Source organism: Jatropha curcas, chromosome 3 (genome assembly GCF_041381405.1).
Source record: "Jatropha curcas cultivar XTBG-Jc1 chromosome 3, XTBG_Jcur_1.0, whole genome shotgun sequence".
Taxonomy (NCBI): Eukaryota; Viridiplantae; Streptophyta; class Magnoliopsida; order Malpighiales; family Euphorbiaceae; genus Jatropha; species Jatropha curcas.
Genome location: NC_143153.1, coordinates 4,559,091 through 4,574,655, shown reverse-complemented (window position 1 = coordinate 4,574,655; position 15,565 = coordinate 4,559,091). Strand labels below are relative to the sequence as shown.

The window sequence follows — 15,565 nt, the reverse complement described above, 5'->3', positions numbered from 1 at the left end:
ACCTGTGCGAATTTCCTAAAAGTGCCTGTATTCTTCGCATTGAGCAATTATAGTCGGTTTCATTGATCCCACTCAAGTTGAAAAAATTATATTTATAATATAGGTTTAAATTGATAAAAAAATTTAAAAATTACATGTCATGTAAAAACTTTTTGGAGTTTTTAATCTAACCCCACTAAAAATTTATATTAAATAAATGACTCTACCGAAAAACATTTCAGACTCAAAACACTGAATTTTTGGATTGATATTGAGATAGAATATACTGAAAATGGCGACAAACTATATCGATATGTTAGCTCCTTGATGTTTGCTTGTTAGTATTCTTGGCCAGAAAAATCCCAGAACTGCAGAAAATTCAAGTTTCAAACTTCAAAAGTAAAGGTCTCTAAGGACTAGTGAGGTTACTTGAGGTCATCTACTGTTGGACTTGCCACCAAATTATATTTTACGTATAAAGCAGGTAGCTAATACCATATTATAAAATGTCCCTGCTATAATAGCTATATATAATAATAATAATAAATCATTTAGTAATAATGGGGATATTATCATGGGGCTGCATCTCTCTCTTTTTTTTAATATAATCACTGGTATCCAAAAGTCTACTGAATTCAGACTATATTCAGTTCAAGTATTGCAGAGCTCATATAGGAGACGACTCTCTCAACGTAGCAATTTTCACACCCAAAATTCGAACTCGAGAAGGAAGAAAGACTATATCCCTTTCTTTAATCATAGAAGCTTCATCAAATTCTAGCGGTGGTTGTTAAATTAAATCACTCTTTTTGCTGGCTAAATGGGACCTTAAATTGTACCTTTTGCCTGCCACTCCAGCGGGTATCATTAGCTATGGTTATGGAAAAGATATAAATTTTTTGCCTTTATTAATTATTTTCCCTTTCAAATGTCAAAAGAGAGTTTTGGATTAATCTAAAAACTACTAAATAATTAAAATCTGAAAAGCTTTCTTTTCAAAAAATTTCAGTTCCTCTATGCATAATAAACCAAAACTAGTCTGTGTGCACGTAGATTTTGGAGAGACCGGAAATTCGACGAAAAAGAAATTAAGAGGGAGGGGAGGGGACCATAAAGCGCAAAAGGAGGACCATAGATACATACACACTTACATATATATACTACAAAAACAATCAAAATTATCTATTGAAAATTCCGTGGATAAATTTTGAAATTCTATCGGTAATTATGAATACCTACAGAATAGCGATAAAATTTTTTTATCGATAAAGTCCTTGTTGCTAATTTTTTTCGACTAAAAAAATTTTTCTGTCGGTAAATCAATTAATTTTTTGGGTAAATTTGAATTCCAATTGGTTATAAATTTATCGTTAACTTTTACAATAATATTTAATTGGTAATCTGTTGATATTTTTGCAAAAATCACTCGTCATTATTTATTTTTAATTCTTTGAAATTAAATTATTCGGTCGGTAACTTATTGAAAAAAAATCGGTAATATTAGCTAGAATTGCAATTTTTATTTTTATTTTTAATTAATGAACTAATTTCATTTTAGCACTGATTAAATTTTTATAACTAATTTAAATAAGAAAATTGAAAAAAGCACAAATAACAAAAATAAAAGAAAAGATGGAGATGGAAATGGGGAATATGAAAAAAGAAGAAAAGATGAGAAAAAAAAACAAGAAAGAGAAGGAGAAAATTTATGAGAATAAAAAAGAGAAGAATAAGAAAAAAAAAAAAAAAGAAAGAGGAGAAAACGAAAAAGAGATGGTAAGAAGAAGAAAGAAAAAAAAATAATGAAAGAAAGAAAGAAAGAGAGAAACAAGAAAAAAAAAATGAAGAACAAGATGGTATTGAAGAAGAAGAAGAAAAAAAAAAGAAGATAGGAAGAAAGAAAAAAGAAAGATGATGACGAAGAAAGGGAAAAAAAAAAAAAAAAAAGAAAGACAACAAGAAAGAAGAAATGAAGAAGAAAAAAAAGGAGAAGAAAGCTAAGGTAAGGAGAAAAAAAAAATGAATGAGAAGTCAGATGAGAAAAAAAACACAGGGTTAGTATTTAAAAATAAATTTTCAGTATTTAGTGACATAATTTGTTGTCGCTAAATATTATCTCCACACCCCATTTATCTTGTGTAAATTTTTTTTTTTTCCGAAATTGGTCCTTAAATACCTACAAATTAGAGACAGAAAATTTTATCGCTAATTGATCGGTAATCTATTGGTAATTTGTCACTAAATTTCTTCGTTTCCCGCCCATTTATACCACCTCAAATTCAAAATTTTTGTAGAAATTGATTGATACTCTATCGATAATTAATTAATAATTTGTCGATAATCAGTCGGTAAATTGTCAAACTAATCACAAATTTATGGCGCGCTTTTTACCGACAAAATATAAATTTATCAGTAAAATTTATCAATATTTTTTCAGTAATTAGTCGCTAGAATTATATAACCTTTTTTCATTCTAAAATTAAATTTTATCAGTAAACAATTGCTAATTTATCGGTAATTACCGACAAAAGCTATCTGTCGGTAAAATTTATTGCTGAATGCTGATTTTTTTTAGTGATATATATATATCAGTTTTTATAAACGTGAGCTACACATTATTTGTATTCGCTGTGCATATTTGTATTTTAATTTTTTTTTTGTCTTTATTTTGTTATCTTAACCCATGGTTATACAGATATAAAAATCTAAAAATATAATGAATATAATAGTGATTAGGTTGAAAAAATCAAAGAAAAATATATAGTATAAAACATTATTAATATCACATAATATCTACAATAAATATAATATCAATTTTTATCATTTAAATAGTACTTAATTTATTATACATTTTACGTTTTTCAAAATCTAATATAATTCTTTTTTGCATCTAATATTAATTTATGTATCTATGTATATCAGGGATGTAAATGTTAAATGTACATAGGTAGCAAAGCTCTATACTACCTCTATTTCTAAATATTTATCACATTTGAGAAAGTATTATGTTCCAAAATACTTATCACATTTGTAATTTCAAGAAATAATAAATTATTTTCTATGTTTACGTGCCATTTATATATGACCAACAACTAGTGCTTCAATTCCTCAAAAATTTGGTGCATGGACATATTAAATTAAGAGTAATATAATTAATTTATTCAATAATTTATATTTAGACAAATTTAATAATTTTTTTAATAGATATAAAATTTCAAATGTGACAAATATTTAGAAATGTAGTATATATTTACCCTTAAAGAGTGGCTCAAACAGGAACCACAATAGAGGCATGTACTCACCCTCAAATAAAAAATTTTATTATAGGGCCAAATTTTTAATTTTAAAAGTTACCCAATACAAAAATTTTAATATTCGAAATATATAAAACCCTAATTAAATATCTCTTTTATTTATTTAGGCATGTCTATATTTACACATGTACATCTTTATGTTTTTGGCCTACAATAAAGTTCGAGCTATATTCACCATTTTTTTTCATTTATAATTTTTCTCGTCAGCTTACACTTCATCATCTATCTCTCTTTCAATGTTATCAATTTTTCTCTTTCTTTTTAATTTACACATTAAAAATATCAATTTTAATATTTAAATGATTAATTACTATTCAATTAAGCATTGTAAAGATTATTCGACAATGGAAAAATTATACAAGTATCAATTTTACTACATAAGGTTGGAAAAAGTAATATAAAAACATAGAGATCAATATATTTAGAAACTAAGTAATGCTTTTTTTTTTTTTTTTTTGGTTCAAATTATCAATTGATATTATTATCAATAGAAAAATAGGAAGTTAATTATAATAATCATGAAAAAAAATTTTAAAAGAAAAATATTAAATAATAGTATAACATCTTAAACATTAGGATAATAGTACTAATAGTTTAGTAATCAAAAAGTCTGTATATAATACAGACACTTGAGCAATTACAGGTGACGTGCATATTTACGACTCTACTATAGAATAAACTAGAGCAGCCGACAGGGAAGGTATATAAATTAGCAAAGCAAAAGACACCATAACTATTAATACAATAACTGCAGCGTGAGTCTCATGAATCCCACAAGACAGCTTTCCAATCTTCATCTCAACCACCATAGCCATAGAAATTGTCAGAAACAGAACGCCAATGATGGATGCTACCGTTGCAAATGCAAACATAAATGCTCTGCCTGCATGAAACAGGTTAAGCTTATCAGGTTTATCATTGTCGTCGTCGTCTGCTGCCTTTGTGTCGGAATAAAAAATGCTTAGATAGACTCTTAGGGCTTTGGCTACTAGACTTGAAAGCAGGAAACAGGAAAACGACACGACTTCATATAGGACAAGTTGTTTCCCCATCTTAACATTCGGGTCACATGCGGGTCGGTTTGTTTCAAGGCTGTGTAGTTGTTCTGGAGATGCAAATGATAAGCCAAGAAATACAGCTACTGTGAAAAGTGAGTTGACGCTGACGAGATCATCCATTGCTTTTATAAGTATGTCTTTTATCTTTTCTGGTTTCCGTAGATTGTTCCTGGAAAAAATAATGCAGCCAAAGTTAAATTTCATTCAAACAGGTACCTTCTACTTCAACTCAAAGAAAGCCAAAAATAAAATAAAGAAACACCTTCCCATGGCAGATTCTGGTTCTTTTACTTGAAATTAGCTCTTTGGGATATAGATCTTGTTTAAGGCGTTGATCTTGCACTTTTGCTTTCAGTTTAGTTCCTTTTATAAGCAAGTCCTGTTTGACTGTTAGGTTTTTCTATTTTTTTTTCCACAGCAGTGAAGAAGAGATTTTTATTCATTGGTTGTCTATAACCGTACACGTTATGCTCACTTGCAACTATAAAGAAAAAAAGTACAGGAAGAAAGAAAGAAAAATAGATATAACCGTTATTATGACAATGAGTTTTTGTTTAGAGCAGGAGATTGGTAGTTAGAAATTTTTAGGTAGATTATGTCTACCATGTCAATTATAGTGGTAAAAAGCTCGGGACAAGCAATCCACAGCCCAACTTATACAACCATCTGATAAATCATAAATCATATAACACTTGTGATCATTTACATCAAGTGAAATAACCAGTTAACTTATTAATTGAGTTGTACCCACTTGCAGAAACCAAACCTGAAATCGAAAGCTCTTCAGGGAGCGGAACGACTGTGTACTGAAATGCAATTTCTTGCACAGGTTATTCTGTTGCATACGTGCAAGCAATTAATCCAACCTTTGATGTTACAGTTTGTAATTTACGTTCTAAAGAAGCTCCAACACTTTAACATATCACGGAAAATCACTTGTTAATTGCGCCTCAGAGAAGTAAAGGTGAAAAAAAGAGGAAAAATCATATAGGAAAAGAACAAGCTTCAGACCCACAACAACCTCATTAAAAGATTGTCGGAATAAAAGGTTGAGAAGATGATACATTATTGTATATAATAATCAATTAAATCCAAAAAAGTGGCGCCTTTCATTGCAAATTACACCACTAAACAGATATGTCCACCCTGTTATAGCAACAAAAGAGAGAGGAAAAGGATTTGGGGGATGAGAATACTTTAGAAGTTACTAGTTGTCACTCTCATTCCGCTTCATTCATCAACACGTGGAGAGATTTATTATAGATACAAGAGAGTCCAAAATAATTGCCATCCTATTCTAGCCCTTTATCATCTAGAAACCATACGACAAACGGGGCTTTTTCCCAAACTAGTGTTATGCAAAACATTATTTCCGAAAACGGTATTATGTGAAAAATATTTACTTAAATGGTGTTCAATTCACATTTAGAAAGTTTTTGTTCCAGTCATGCATTGTTATACTATGATTGCAACAAAAGCAATAAATTTTAATTTGTTTTAACGGACATCTGATATTTTTACAGGTCAATATTCTCTCTCATTTCTCCTTGTTGAATGTTACACTGTAAGTTTTGTCACAATATAAAAAATAATGTATTCTTTGGCGACATTTCCACCCAAATGTTCAACTGTTACACTGTAAGTGTAAAAATTTATAGGTGAGATTCCCACGCCTCTCATCGTTTGCAAAACATATTGTAAACAAAACAAATATAGAAAATTTTTCAATTACTAGTTTCAAAAATGAGACACCTCTTACACCTAACACAAGAATATTTTTCTTCCCTATAAACATCTCTTTCATGGCATCAAATGTTTACGTGAATTGTGTAAACAAAACATATTGTTACACTAACAACAACACAATATATATTTTATAGTTGTAGGTTGTTACAATATAAGTGTAACAAAGCAATAATTTTTTGGTCATTAACTGTAGCACATATGGAACTGTGCAAGAATTTAAGCGGTGGAAATCTCGCCAAATAATATATTCCTTCTGAAATTGTGAAATTGTTTCACTTATAATGTAATATTCAACTCAAGGAGAGAAGAGAAAAAATATTATTATGTAAAACTGTTGGACAACGTTGAAAAAATTGAACTTCATTACTTTTGTTTCAGTTACAGTGTAACAAATACATTGCTATATCACGTGTTTGTTACACTACAACTAGAACAAAAGCATTTGAAATTCAATAGAACACCATTCTCTTAAATATTTTTCATAGATTACCGTTTTCGGAAATAGTTTTTTCATAACATCAATTTGGGAAAAAGCCCCGACAAACATTGTACCATATCATCTAGGAAATACAAGATACGATTCTAGCATATAAATGGAATGACCCAAAAACCTATTTCTAGCCCCATAGATAGAAAGACTCAAATTATAGACTTTTCAATGCTCCCCCTTAATTTGAGATCTTTTGCAGTCCAATACTATCACGCAATCTTCTGAAATCTTAAAATTTGAGTGCTTTTGCAAAAACATCTGCAATTTGAGCTTGTGTGTTCATCTATTGAGCGTCACTTATTTCTTGGCAACATTCCATAATGAAATGGTACCTTGTAACTATTGTTGGAAAAATCGCTATTTTTCCCGCCCTTCGGATCGGCTTCAAGCAGGAACAAATGAGAAAATAAAATAATAACTGAGAAATTAAAGAGAACACGATAGTTTAACGTGGAAAACTCCCCAAGTGGAGAAAATTGTTACAACCACAATTACAAAATATTTTTCTACCCGACACCCTCAAAACACCCCAAATATTTTATACTCCAAGGGACTCCAAGAGACTTGCTCTAAATCCCTAATATAAAACACATTCAAGTATTTTTGGTGTGTTTTGGTGTGTTTGGAAAGCTAAACATTAGCTTCCTCTAAATCCAAGAGTTTCTAATTCAGAGACGATGCCATTAAGAACACCCAGATGATCTGACAGCTTGGTACCTTCCGCCATTTTCAACGTATGAAATTGCTCCTTCAAATATAACTTATTGGATATATTTTTACCCTGGTACAATTCTTCCAGTTTCTCCCACAACTTCTTTGTCGTGGACAATCCAAGCACATTAGCAAGAACATTTTTTGCTAGACACATGCAAATTTGACTTGCCGCTTTGATATCCAGCTCCTCCCATTCTTCATCGCTAATCTTGGATTTTTCTGAGTCTCCACTGCTACTGTCTTTTCCTAAATTCTTTCCGCTGACTGGTTTACCCTTCAAAACCTTATGCAGTCCAGATTGAATCAACACGTCTTTGACTTGCACTTGCCACAGTGCAAAATTCATTCTCCCGTCAAATTTCTCAATCTCACATCTCATAGCCGACATGCTTGCTTGTGCTTATAACAGTGAACCCAATAATTAGTGAAGTAAACCGATTCGGCAATACCCAGGAAAGATCACAATGATCTCCTAGACAATATTACCATTCCACGTAAAATCTCAGTTGGACGGAGGGGTCACAAGTGGTCCCACTTAAAATCCGGCCTTCTAGACAGAAGTTACATGCACGGTATATTATCATAATAGAATAACTTCAATAATTATCGTCAGGACATTCACCACCGATACTCAAGCACACCAAAGCAAAGCTCCACCCGCTTCAAGACTTCCAAAACTCCACCTGCTTTTAAAATAAAATAATTTCTAACAACAGTATTTCTGATGTGGAAGATCAGACTAAGCCGCAACCACAGAGCATACTTATAATTACAAGAAATTATTTTAACACTAAAAGCTCCGCCTAACAACTAGGCTCTGATACCACTTGTTGGGAAAATCGCTATTTTTCCCGCCCTTCGGATCGGCTTCAAGCAGGAACAAATGAGAAAATAAAATAATAACTGAGAAATTAAAGAGAACACGATAGTTTAACGTGGAAAACTCCCCAAGTGGAGAAAAACCACGGCCGTTGTCAAACGACAATCAAGAAAAATATTCACTATGCGGCAAATTGTTACAACCACAATTACAAAATATTTTTCTACCCGACACCCTCAAAACACCCCAAATATTTTATACTCCAAGGGACTCCAAGAGACTTGCTCTAAATCCCTAATATAAAACACATTCAAGTATTTTTGGTGTGTTTGGAAAGCTAAACATTAGCATCCTTTTATAACCAAACCACCTACCCTCAAATCTCAATCTCCCCGATGTGGGATTGAGCAAAAGTTAATTTTATATTTTTTTTTCTTTTATTTTCAACATTCAACAAAGGAGGCTAACAATCTCCACCTTGAAAATAAAATAAAAAAAAACACAATATTGTCTGCTACCAACAATCATAATTCTTATCGTCAAGAATTATCATACTCCACCATAAAAGAGTATCGCCACTTGGAACCACTTTACCGACTCCAAAAATTTTCCATCGGCCATGTCGGATCCCGCTAATAGTTTATGGTGCAACCCTCCTGTTCACTTTTCCGAGAGTTCATTAGCCATCGACATATTTTTTTCTACCACACACTTTGCATCAACTGTCAACCAATGCCGTGCGCATTTCCGTGGACCAGCTACCAATAATCCGTCCTCTTCCATGGCATCTCAACGGGTAGCAATCATGCCATGAGGACACACATCTCTCAATTACAGAGAGAACACATCATCTCCTTCGCCACAGGAGATCACATTGGCAGCAACAACGTTAGAGCTTCTAGCCGAATCAGCTCCATCGTTCGAGCAATCCTTCCTCACGTGTCCAGTTTGACCACAAACCCAGCAGACAACCTTCCTCTTTCTGGAGCTTTTATTCTTTTTCTTGGTACCGACAAATAAAGCTGAATCCTCATATGATTTATTTTTCATTTCATTCAGTCTTCTCTCCTCAGTAAGGAGCTTACTAACCACATCCGCATACACCACTTCCTTACTACCATATTTCAGAACAGGTTTCATGTGCTCATATGTCGAAGGAAGTGGCAGCATGAGTCGGAGAGCTTTATCTTCATCTTCGGTTTGCACTCCAAGAGTTTCTAATTCAGAGACGATGCCATTAAGAACACTCAGATGATCTGACAGCTTTGTACCTTCCGCCATTTTCAACGTATGAAATTGCTCCTTCAAATATAACTTATTGGATATATTTTTGCCATGGTACAATTCTTCCAGTTTCTCCCACAACTTCTTTGTCGTGGACAATCCAAGCACATTAGCAAGAACATTTTTTGCTAAACACATGCGAATTTGACTTGCCGCTTTGATATCCAGCTCCTCCCATTCTTCATCGCTAATCTTGGATTTTTCTGAGTCTCCACTGCTACTGTCTTTTCCTGAATTCTTTCCGCTGACTGGTTTACCCTTCAAAACCTTATGCAGTCCAGATTGAATCAACACGTCTTTGACTTGCACTTGCCACAGTGCAAAATTCATTCTCCCGTCAAATTTCTCAATCTCACATCTCATAGCCGACATGCTTGCTTGTGCTTATAACAGTGAACCCAATAATTAGTGAAGTAAACCGATTCGGCAATACCCAGGAAAGATCACAATGATCTCTTAGACAATATTACCATTCCACGTAAAATCTCAGTTGGACGGAGGGGTCACAAGTGGTCCCACTTAAAATCCGGCCTTCTAGACAGAAGTTACATGCACGGTATATTATCATAATAGAATAACTTCAATAATTATCGTCAGGACATTCACCACCGATACTCAAGCACACCAAAGCAAAGCTCCACCCGCTTCAAGACTTCCAAAACTCCACCTGCTTTTAAAATAAAATAATTTCTAACAACAGTATTTCTGATGTGGAAGATCAGACTAAGCCGCAACCACAGAGCATACTTATAATTACAAGAAATTATTTTAACACTAAAAGCTCCGCCTAACAACTAGGCTCTGATACCACTTGTTGGGAAAATCGCTATTTTTCCCGCCCTTCGGATCGGCTTCAAGCAGGAACAAATGAGAAAATAAAATAATAACTGAGAAATTAAAAAGAACACGATAGTTTAACGTGGAAAACTCCCCAAGTGGAGAAAAACCACGGCCGTTGTCAAACGACAATCAAGAAAAATATTCACTATGCGGCAAATTGTTACAACCACAATTACAAAATATTTTTCTACCCGACACCCTCAAAACACCCCAAATATTTTATATTCCAAGGGACTCCAAGAGACTTGCTCTAAATCCCTAATATAAAACACATTCAAGTATTTTTGGTGTGTTTTGGTGTGTTTGGAAAGCTAAACATTAGCTTCCTTTTATAACCAAACCACCTACCCTCAAATCTCAATCTCCCCGATGTGGGATTGAGCAAAAGTTAATTTTATATTTTTTTCTTTTATTTTCAACATTCAACAAAGTAGGCTAACAACTATATGCTTCCTTCTATCGTGGAATACAGGATTCCTTGCAAGAACTTGTTGCAGACTGGTTGTCGATGCAAATTTCAGTAGCTTCTACTGATGGCACCTGAAATTCCATTAACAATCTTCTAACATGACAAGTGCACGAAGTTGCTGCCACATATTCTGATCCACAAGTTGATTGATTGTTCATTCTAATTTAATTTATTATTCTTCATTTATCAGTGTTATAGATATTATAGGATGTTTATGTGTCGTTGACCATATCGAGATTATTGTAAATTAATGTAGAGGTTTTTTTCTTTTTAGTATAACTGAAAAGTGTAATCCCTTTAAACCGGAGAGCATAAAGGTTTTTTTGCCTTCCAGCAAAGTGCGTTTCTCGAAGATCGAACTTGTAACCAAATACAATACATATATTCCAAGTGCAATAACTAGTAGCTATGTTCAACTGTGGCTAGAATTAATTAAGAACACATAAACACAGAGAAAAAAGAGAAATAAACAATTAACCAATGTCAAATAAAGTCCAATACTTAAGAATACATCTCACGCACCACAAAAAAAAAAAGAAAAAAAAAAAGCCTATTCCTTCATTCTTTATTTGCTTTTCTTTTTCTGTTATAAGAAATTTGGACAAGTTAAAACAAACCTATGCCGTGAGAGAATAGAAAACTGCAAGCGACATGGAAACCAAATATGTTAACAAACCAAACGGCACAAGTACTGTCAATGCCATTATTGCAGCTTGAGTCTCTGTAATACCGCAAGACAGCCTTCCAATCTTTATTTCAACAACATAAGCCATTGAAATTGTCAAAAACAACACTCCAAAGATCGAGGCCAGCATTGATAAAGCAAACATTAATCCTTTGATGGGGTGAAATACTCTACCTTCTTTTAAAGGATCAGCTGCATCAGCATTAAGCGATGAAGACTGAGGATCTGATCTGAAATTTTGAGTTATGCTAGTAGCAGCAGCATTCGATGAAGATTGAGGTAAATTAGTGTCGCTACTTGTAGACTCGGATTTATAAGAATAAAAAATGTTGATATAAACTTTCATTGATTTGGCTACAAGACTTGACAGGAGGAAGCTGGAAAACGACACTACTTCACATACGACAAGTCGTTTCCCCATTTTCTCGTCTGGGTCGCAATGGGGTCGGTGAGTTTCGAGGCTATGTTGATCTGGAGATGCAAAAGCAAGTCCTAAAAATACAGCTACGGTAAAGAGTGAGTTTACGCTTACAAGATCATCAAGTGCCTGTAGAAGTAAGTCTCTAATTGGCAATGCTTCCTTACTTGTTTCACTGAAACGACATAGTTTTAATTTCATTACGTACATTATAAGTAACAAAAGAATAATGTAAAATACTGATAGAAAACAAATGTGTAATATTCAATATAATTTTTATCAGCAAATTAATTTATTATTTTAATATAAACCAAGAAAAACTAAAACTGTTTGCAAGAATCAGTGGACTCGAAACCAAAACCGAAAGCACCAGTTTCGGTCTCGGTTTCAAGCCTCAGGAACCTGAAACCACCGATTCAGAAAACCCACTGCCCTAAAACGAACACTTTGATATATTATATTCACCTGGCCATTGCAGATATTTTGTTATTTTCCTTCCTTCCTTCCTTCCTTCCTTCTTCTTCTTCTTTATTTTTTTCTTTGTTGGAACTGGGATTTCTTGAATATTGTTATGAATTTAGTTCTTTAAATTTATATGTATCACAAAGTAGATTCTGTCGTTTATCACATTTTTCTTTTTGTTCCCCTTCTTTTACGAAAGGCATCATTATATTATCTTAATTAGTATTTTTTACGTTCTAGTTTTAGTACTTGTACCATATATTGCTGATTCAATTACATATAATAAAGCTAAATATACATTTTCGTTTCATTTTAGCCTTACCAATTGTAAAAGCTACGGTTATTGTAGTTATTTTTTCTTTGTTCAATTAGCTAATTTAATATGCTGTATAGTTCTTAAAAGACAACTAGTTGTAAACAACCTCCATATGTTTAATTTGAAATTATATAATAGATGTTACTAATGCACTTCTATTTGAAGCATTCATATGTTTACAGAAGAGGGGATGACAAAAAGCAAAGAAAGCAAAAGAAAGAGAGCTCATAGGCCCAGGATTATTCCTAGTTAGGGCTAAAGCTCAAAGTGGTAGTAGTGACTTGTTTGTAGGCTTTACTAAGAACCGTCCGATCAAGGGTGTGTTGATTAATTTTTATTACCAACCGCTAATTAAATCCTACACCTTCATCTCAAGTCATAAATAGTCGATAAAAAGTGAAAGTTAAACAAAATGAAAGAACAGAAAAAAAATTAACAGAAGAAAGCACAAGAGAATACCTACTGTTTTATTATCGTAAAGCTAACAATTCAATAGTTCAATCCTTAAGGCTAAACCGGGAAACACATTTTATTGTGAGGGTAAAAAATATTCGCACTCTGTTTGGATGGAGATACATTTTTGAAGGAATCAAAATATCTATGGAAAGTAAGTTTACCTTGTTTGGAAAAGAATGAAAAATTTATTTGTTTTCCTCCATCTCTCCATTTGGGAGAGAAAATAACGGTGGAGTGCTGAAATTTCTCCAATTTTCACGCAATTACCGAGATACCAAGACTATTTTTAATTAAATATCGAAGATGTTAAAGTTATATTATCATCAAAATCCTCTAAAAGAATAAATGGGGTTAAAATGGTAATACGAAAAATATTATAAATCATAAAAATTTGAACACCTTATTAGCTCTAGAACTTAAGTAAGACGAAAGTATCCAAATTATTAACATTAATAATAGCTAAGCAATCGAAAAGTGTACATAATAGAGACAATTAAGAATTGAAACCCCAAATTATCTTTAAAAAAACAGGCGCCATGCATATTTATGGCTCTATTACACAATAGAGTAGAGCAGCCGACAAGGAAGGTATATAAATTATCAAAGCAAAAGGCACAATGGTTGTTAATGCAATAACTGCAGCTTGAGTCTCATGAATCCCACAAGACAGCTTTCCAATCTTTATCTCAACAACCAAAGCCATAGAAATTGTCAAAAACACGACACCAACAATAGATGCTAACATTGATAATGCAAACATTAATCCTCTACCTGCATGAAACAGGTTATATTTCTTCTTGTCGTTTAAATCAGGTTTTCCAGGATTGTTGCCGTTTACTGCCTTTGTGTCGGAATAAAAAATTCTTAGATAAACTCTGAGGGATTTGGCTACTAAACTTGAAAGCAGGAAACTAGAAAACGAAACGACTTCATACAGGACAAGTCGTTTCCCCATCTTAACACTGGGATCACATTCAGGTCGGCTTATTTCAAGGCTGCGTTGGTTTGGGGATGCAAACGATAAGCCAATAAATACAGCTGCTGTGAAAAGTGAGTTGACGCTAACAAGATCATCTAATGCTTTCATAAGTATGTCTTTTATCTTTTCGGGACTTTGCAGACGGTTCCTGAAGGGAAAAAGAAATTAAATTTCATTCAAATAGTCTTCTTTTAGTTCAACTGCAAGATAATATTTAATGGCAATAACAAAAGAGAAAAAACAAATAGAGAAACACCTTCCCATGGCAGAGTCTGGTTCTTTTTCTTGAAATTAGCTCTTTGGAATGAAGATCCTGTTGCAAGGTTTTTGATTTGTTGATCATGAACTTTGCTTTGAGAGTTTAATGTTTTTTTTATAAACAGGCCAATTTGACTGTCAGGTGGTTTCGTGTTTCTATTTTTGCCCATCCGATTGATGAAGTGAAGAAGTGAAGAAGAGATTTTTATTCATTTGTTATCTGACATTTAATTTGACGAATTTCTATATATGATACAATAACTTGTGCTATGCTCACCGACAACTATTAAATAAAATCAAATAACGTAAGATAGATATGTTATTATATTTCCAATTGCCCTTTCATCAAGGTCTGTAGAATGTCAGTGTTCTTGCTATTATCATGTTTCATTTTTCCAAAATAATGGGAGAGCATAGCTTCTAAGTCATACATATTGCCATGAATTACAGGATATAAGATAAAGCTTCCCTTTTCTAATTTTTACCATAAAAATGAAAACTCTATCTATATTTCTTAAAGAATATAGAATACTTATCTACACTTGTTGTATGGGTTGAACCATACATCAAGCTAATCTAATGAAGACACACAGGACAAATGATGTTATTATTGATCATTCACCGTAAGAAAAGGACAAAGAAGTCCTAAAGGCTTAAGATATATCAAATATTTATTCATTGGTATTTTCCATATGGAAATTTCTTGCTTACGCCTCGTAAGAAAAGGACAAAGAAGTCCTAAAGGCTTAAGATATATCAAACATTTATTCATGGTATTTTCCATATGGAAATTTCTTGCTTACGCCTCGTATACGGTGGTTTCATACACCAAGCCAATTAATTTTTTTTTAATTTTTATTGACTTTTTTTACAAGTATATGGTAAAAAATATTCTCGTTTGAATCAAAATATTTTTTTTTTGCAAATTTGTGTTTTTTTATCTTTAGGAATTATTCCCTTCCTTACTTAGAACAGTTCTCACTCAAATGATACACTCCTCAAGAAAAAAAAAAAAAAAAAAAAAAAAAAAGCTCTGGCTTGATAAAATGTTGTTTTTATAACTGCATTGCTGATATGGTGCTGCTCAATATTTGTGGAGCCACTTTTTAATAATGAATGGCTGCCTCAATCAGATTTTGATGGATGCTGTATTGAAGCTACAATTGTGAAGGAAAAATCAGTATACGATTTTAAAATTAAACAAAAATTGCAAAAAATTTGTAGTGCAGAAAATTTTGAGTGGATTGTATCTCGATGGACTCATGTTGAGCCATTGT

The 15,565-nt window shown here is 32.7% G+C and overlaps 3 protein-coding genes across 3 annotated transcripts; all 3 read right to left on the bottom strand.

Annotated features, from left to right (window-relative positions):
- Nucleotides 1-3,822: 3,822 nt before the first annotated feature.
- LOC105643999 (uncharacterized) lies at nucleotides 3,823-4,771 on the bottom strand. Its single transcript, XM_012229250.4, has 2 exons — nucleotides 4,614-4,771; nucleotides 3,823-4,520 (listed from the first exon to the last, which is right to left on the bottom strand). The coding sequence occupies exons 1-2, from the start codon at nucleotides 4,619-4,621 to the stop codon at nucleotides 3,950-3,952; spliced, it is 579 nt and encodes a 192-aa protein (XP_012084640.1). The 5' UTR covers nucleotides 4,622-4,771; the 3' UTR covers nucleotides 3,823-3,949.
- Nucleotides 4,772-11,180: 6,409 nt separating this feature from the next.
- LOC105644009 (uncharacterized) lies at nucleotides 11,181-12,378 on the bottom strand. Its single transcript, XM_012229257.4, has 2 exons — nucleotides 12,283-12,378; nucleotides 11,181-11,992 (listed from the first exon to the last, which is right to left on the bottom strand). The coding sequence occupies exons 1-2, from the start codon at nucleotides 12,288-12,290 to the stop codon at nucleotides 11,332-11,334; spliced, it is 669 nt and encodes a 222-aa protein (XP_012084647.1). The 5' UTR covers nucleotides 12,291-12,378; the 3' UTR covers nucleotides 11,181-11,331.
- Nucleotides 12,379-13,472: 1,094 nt separating this feature from the next.
- LOC105644816 (uncharacterized) lies at nucleotides 13,473-14,483 on the bottom strand. Its single transcript, XM_012230297.4, has 2 exons — nucleotides 14,287-14,483; nucleotides 13,473-14,178 (listed from the first exon to the last, which is right to left on the bottom strand). Exons 1-2 carry the CDS (start codon nucleotides 14,292-14,294, stop codon nucleotides 13,596-13,598), a joined length of 591 nt encoding a protein of 196 aa, XP_012085687.2. The 5' UTR covers nucleotides 14,295-14,483; the 3' UTR covers nucleotides 13,473-13,595.
- Between the last annotated feature and the right edge of the window lie 1,082 nt (nucleotides 14,484-15,565).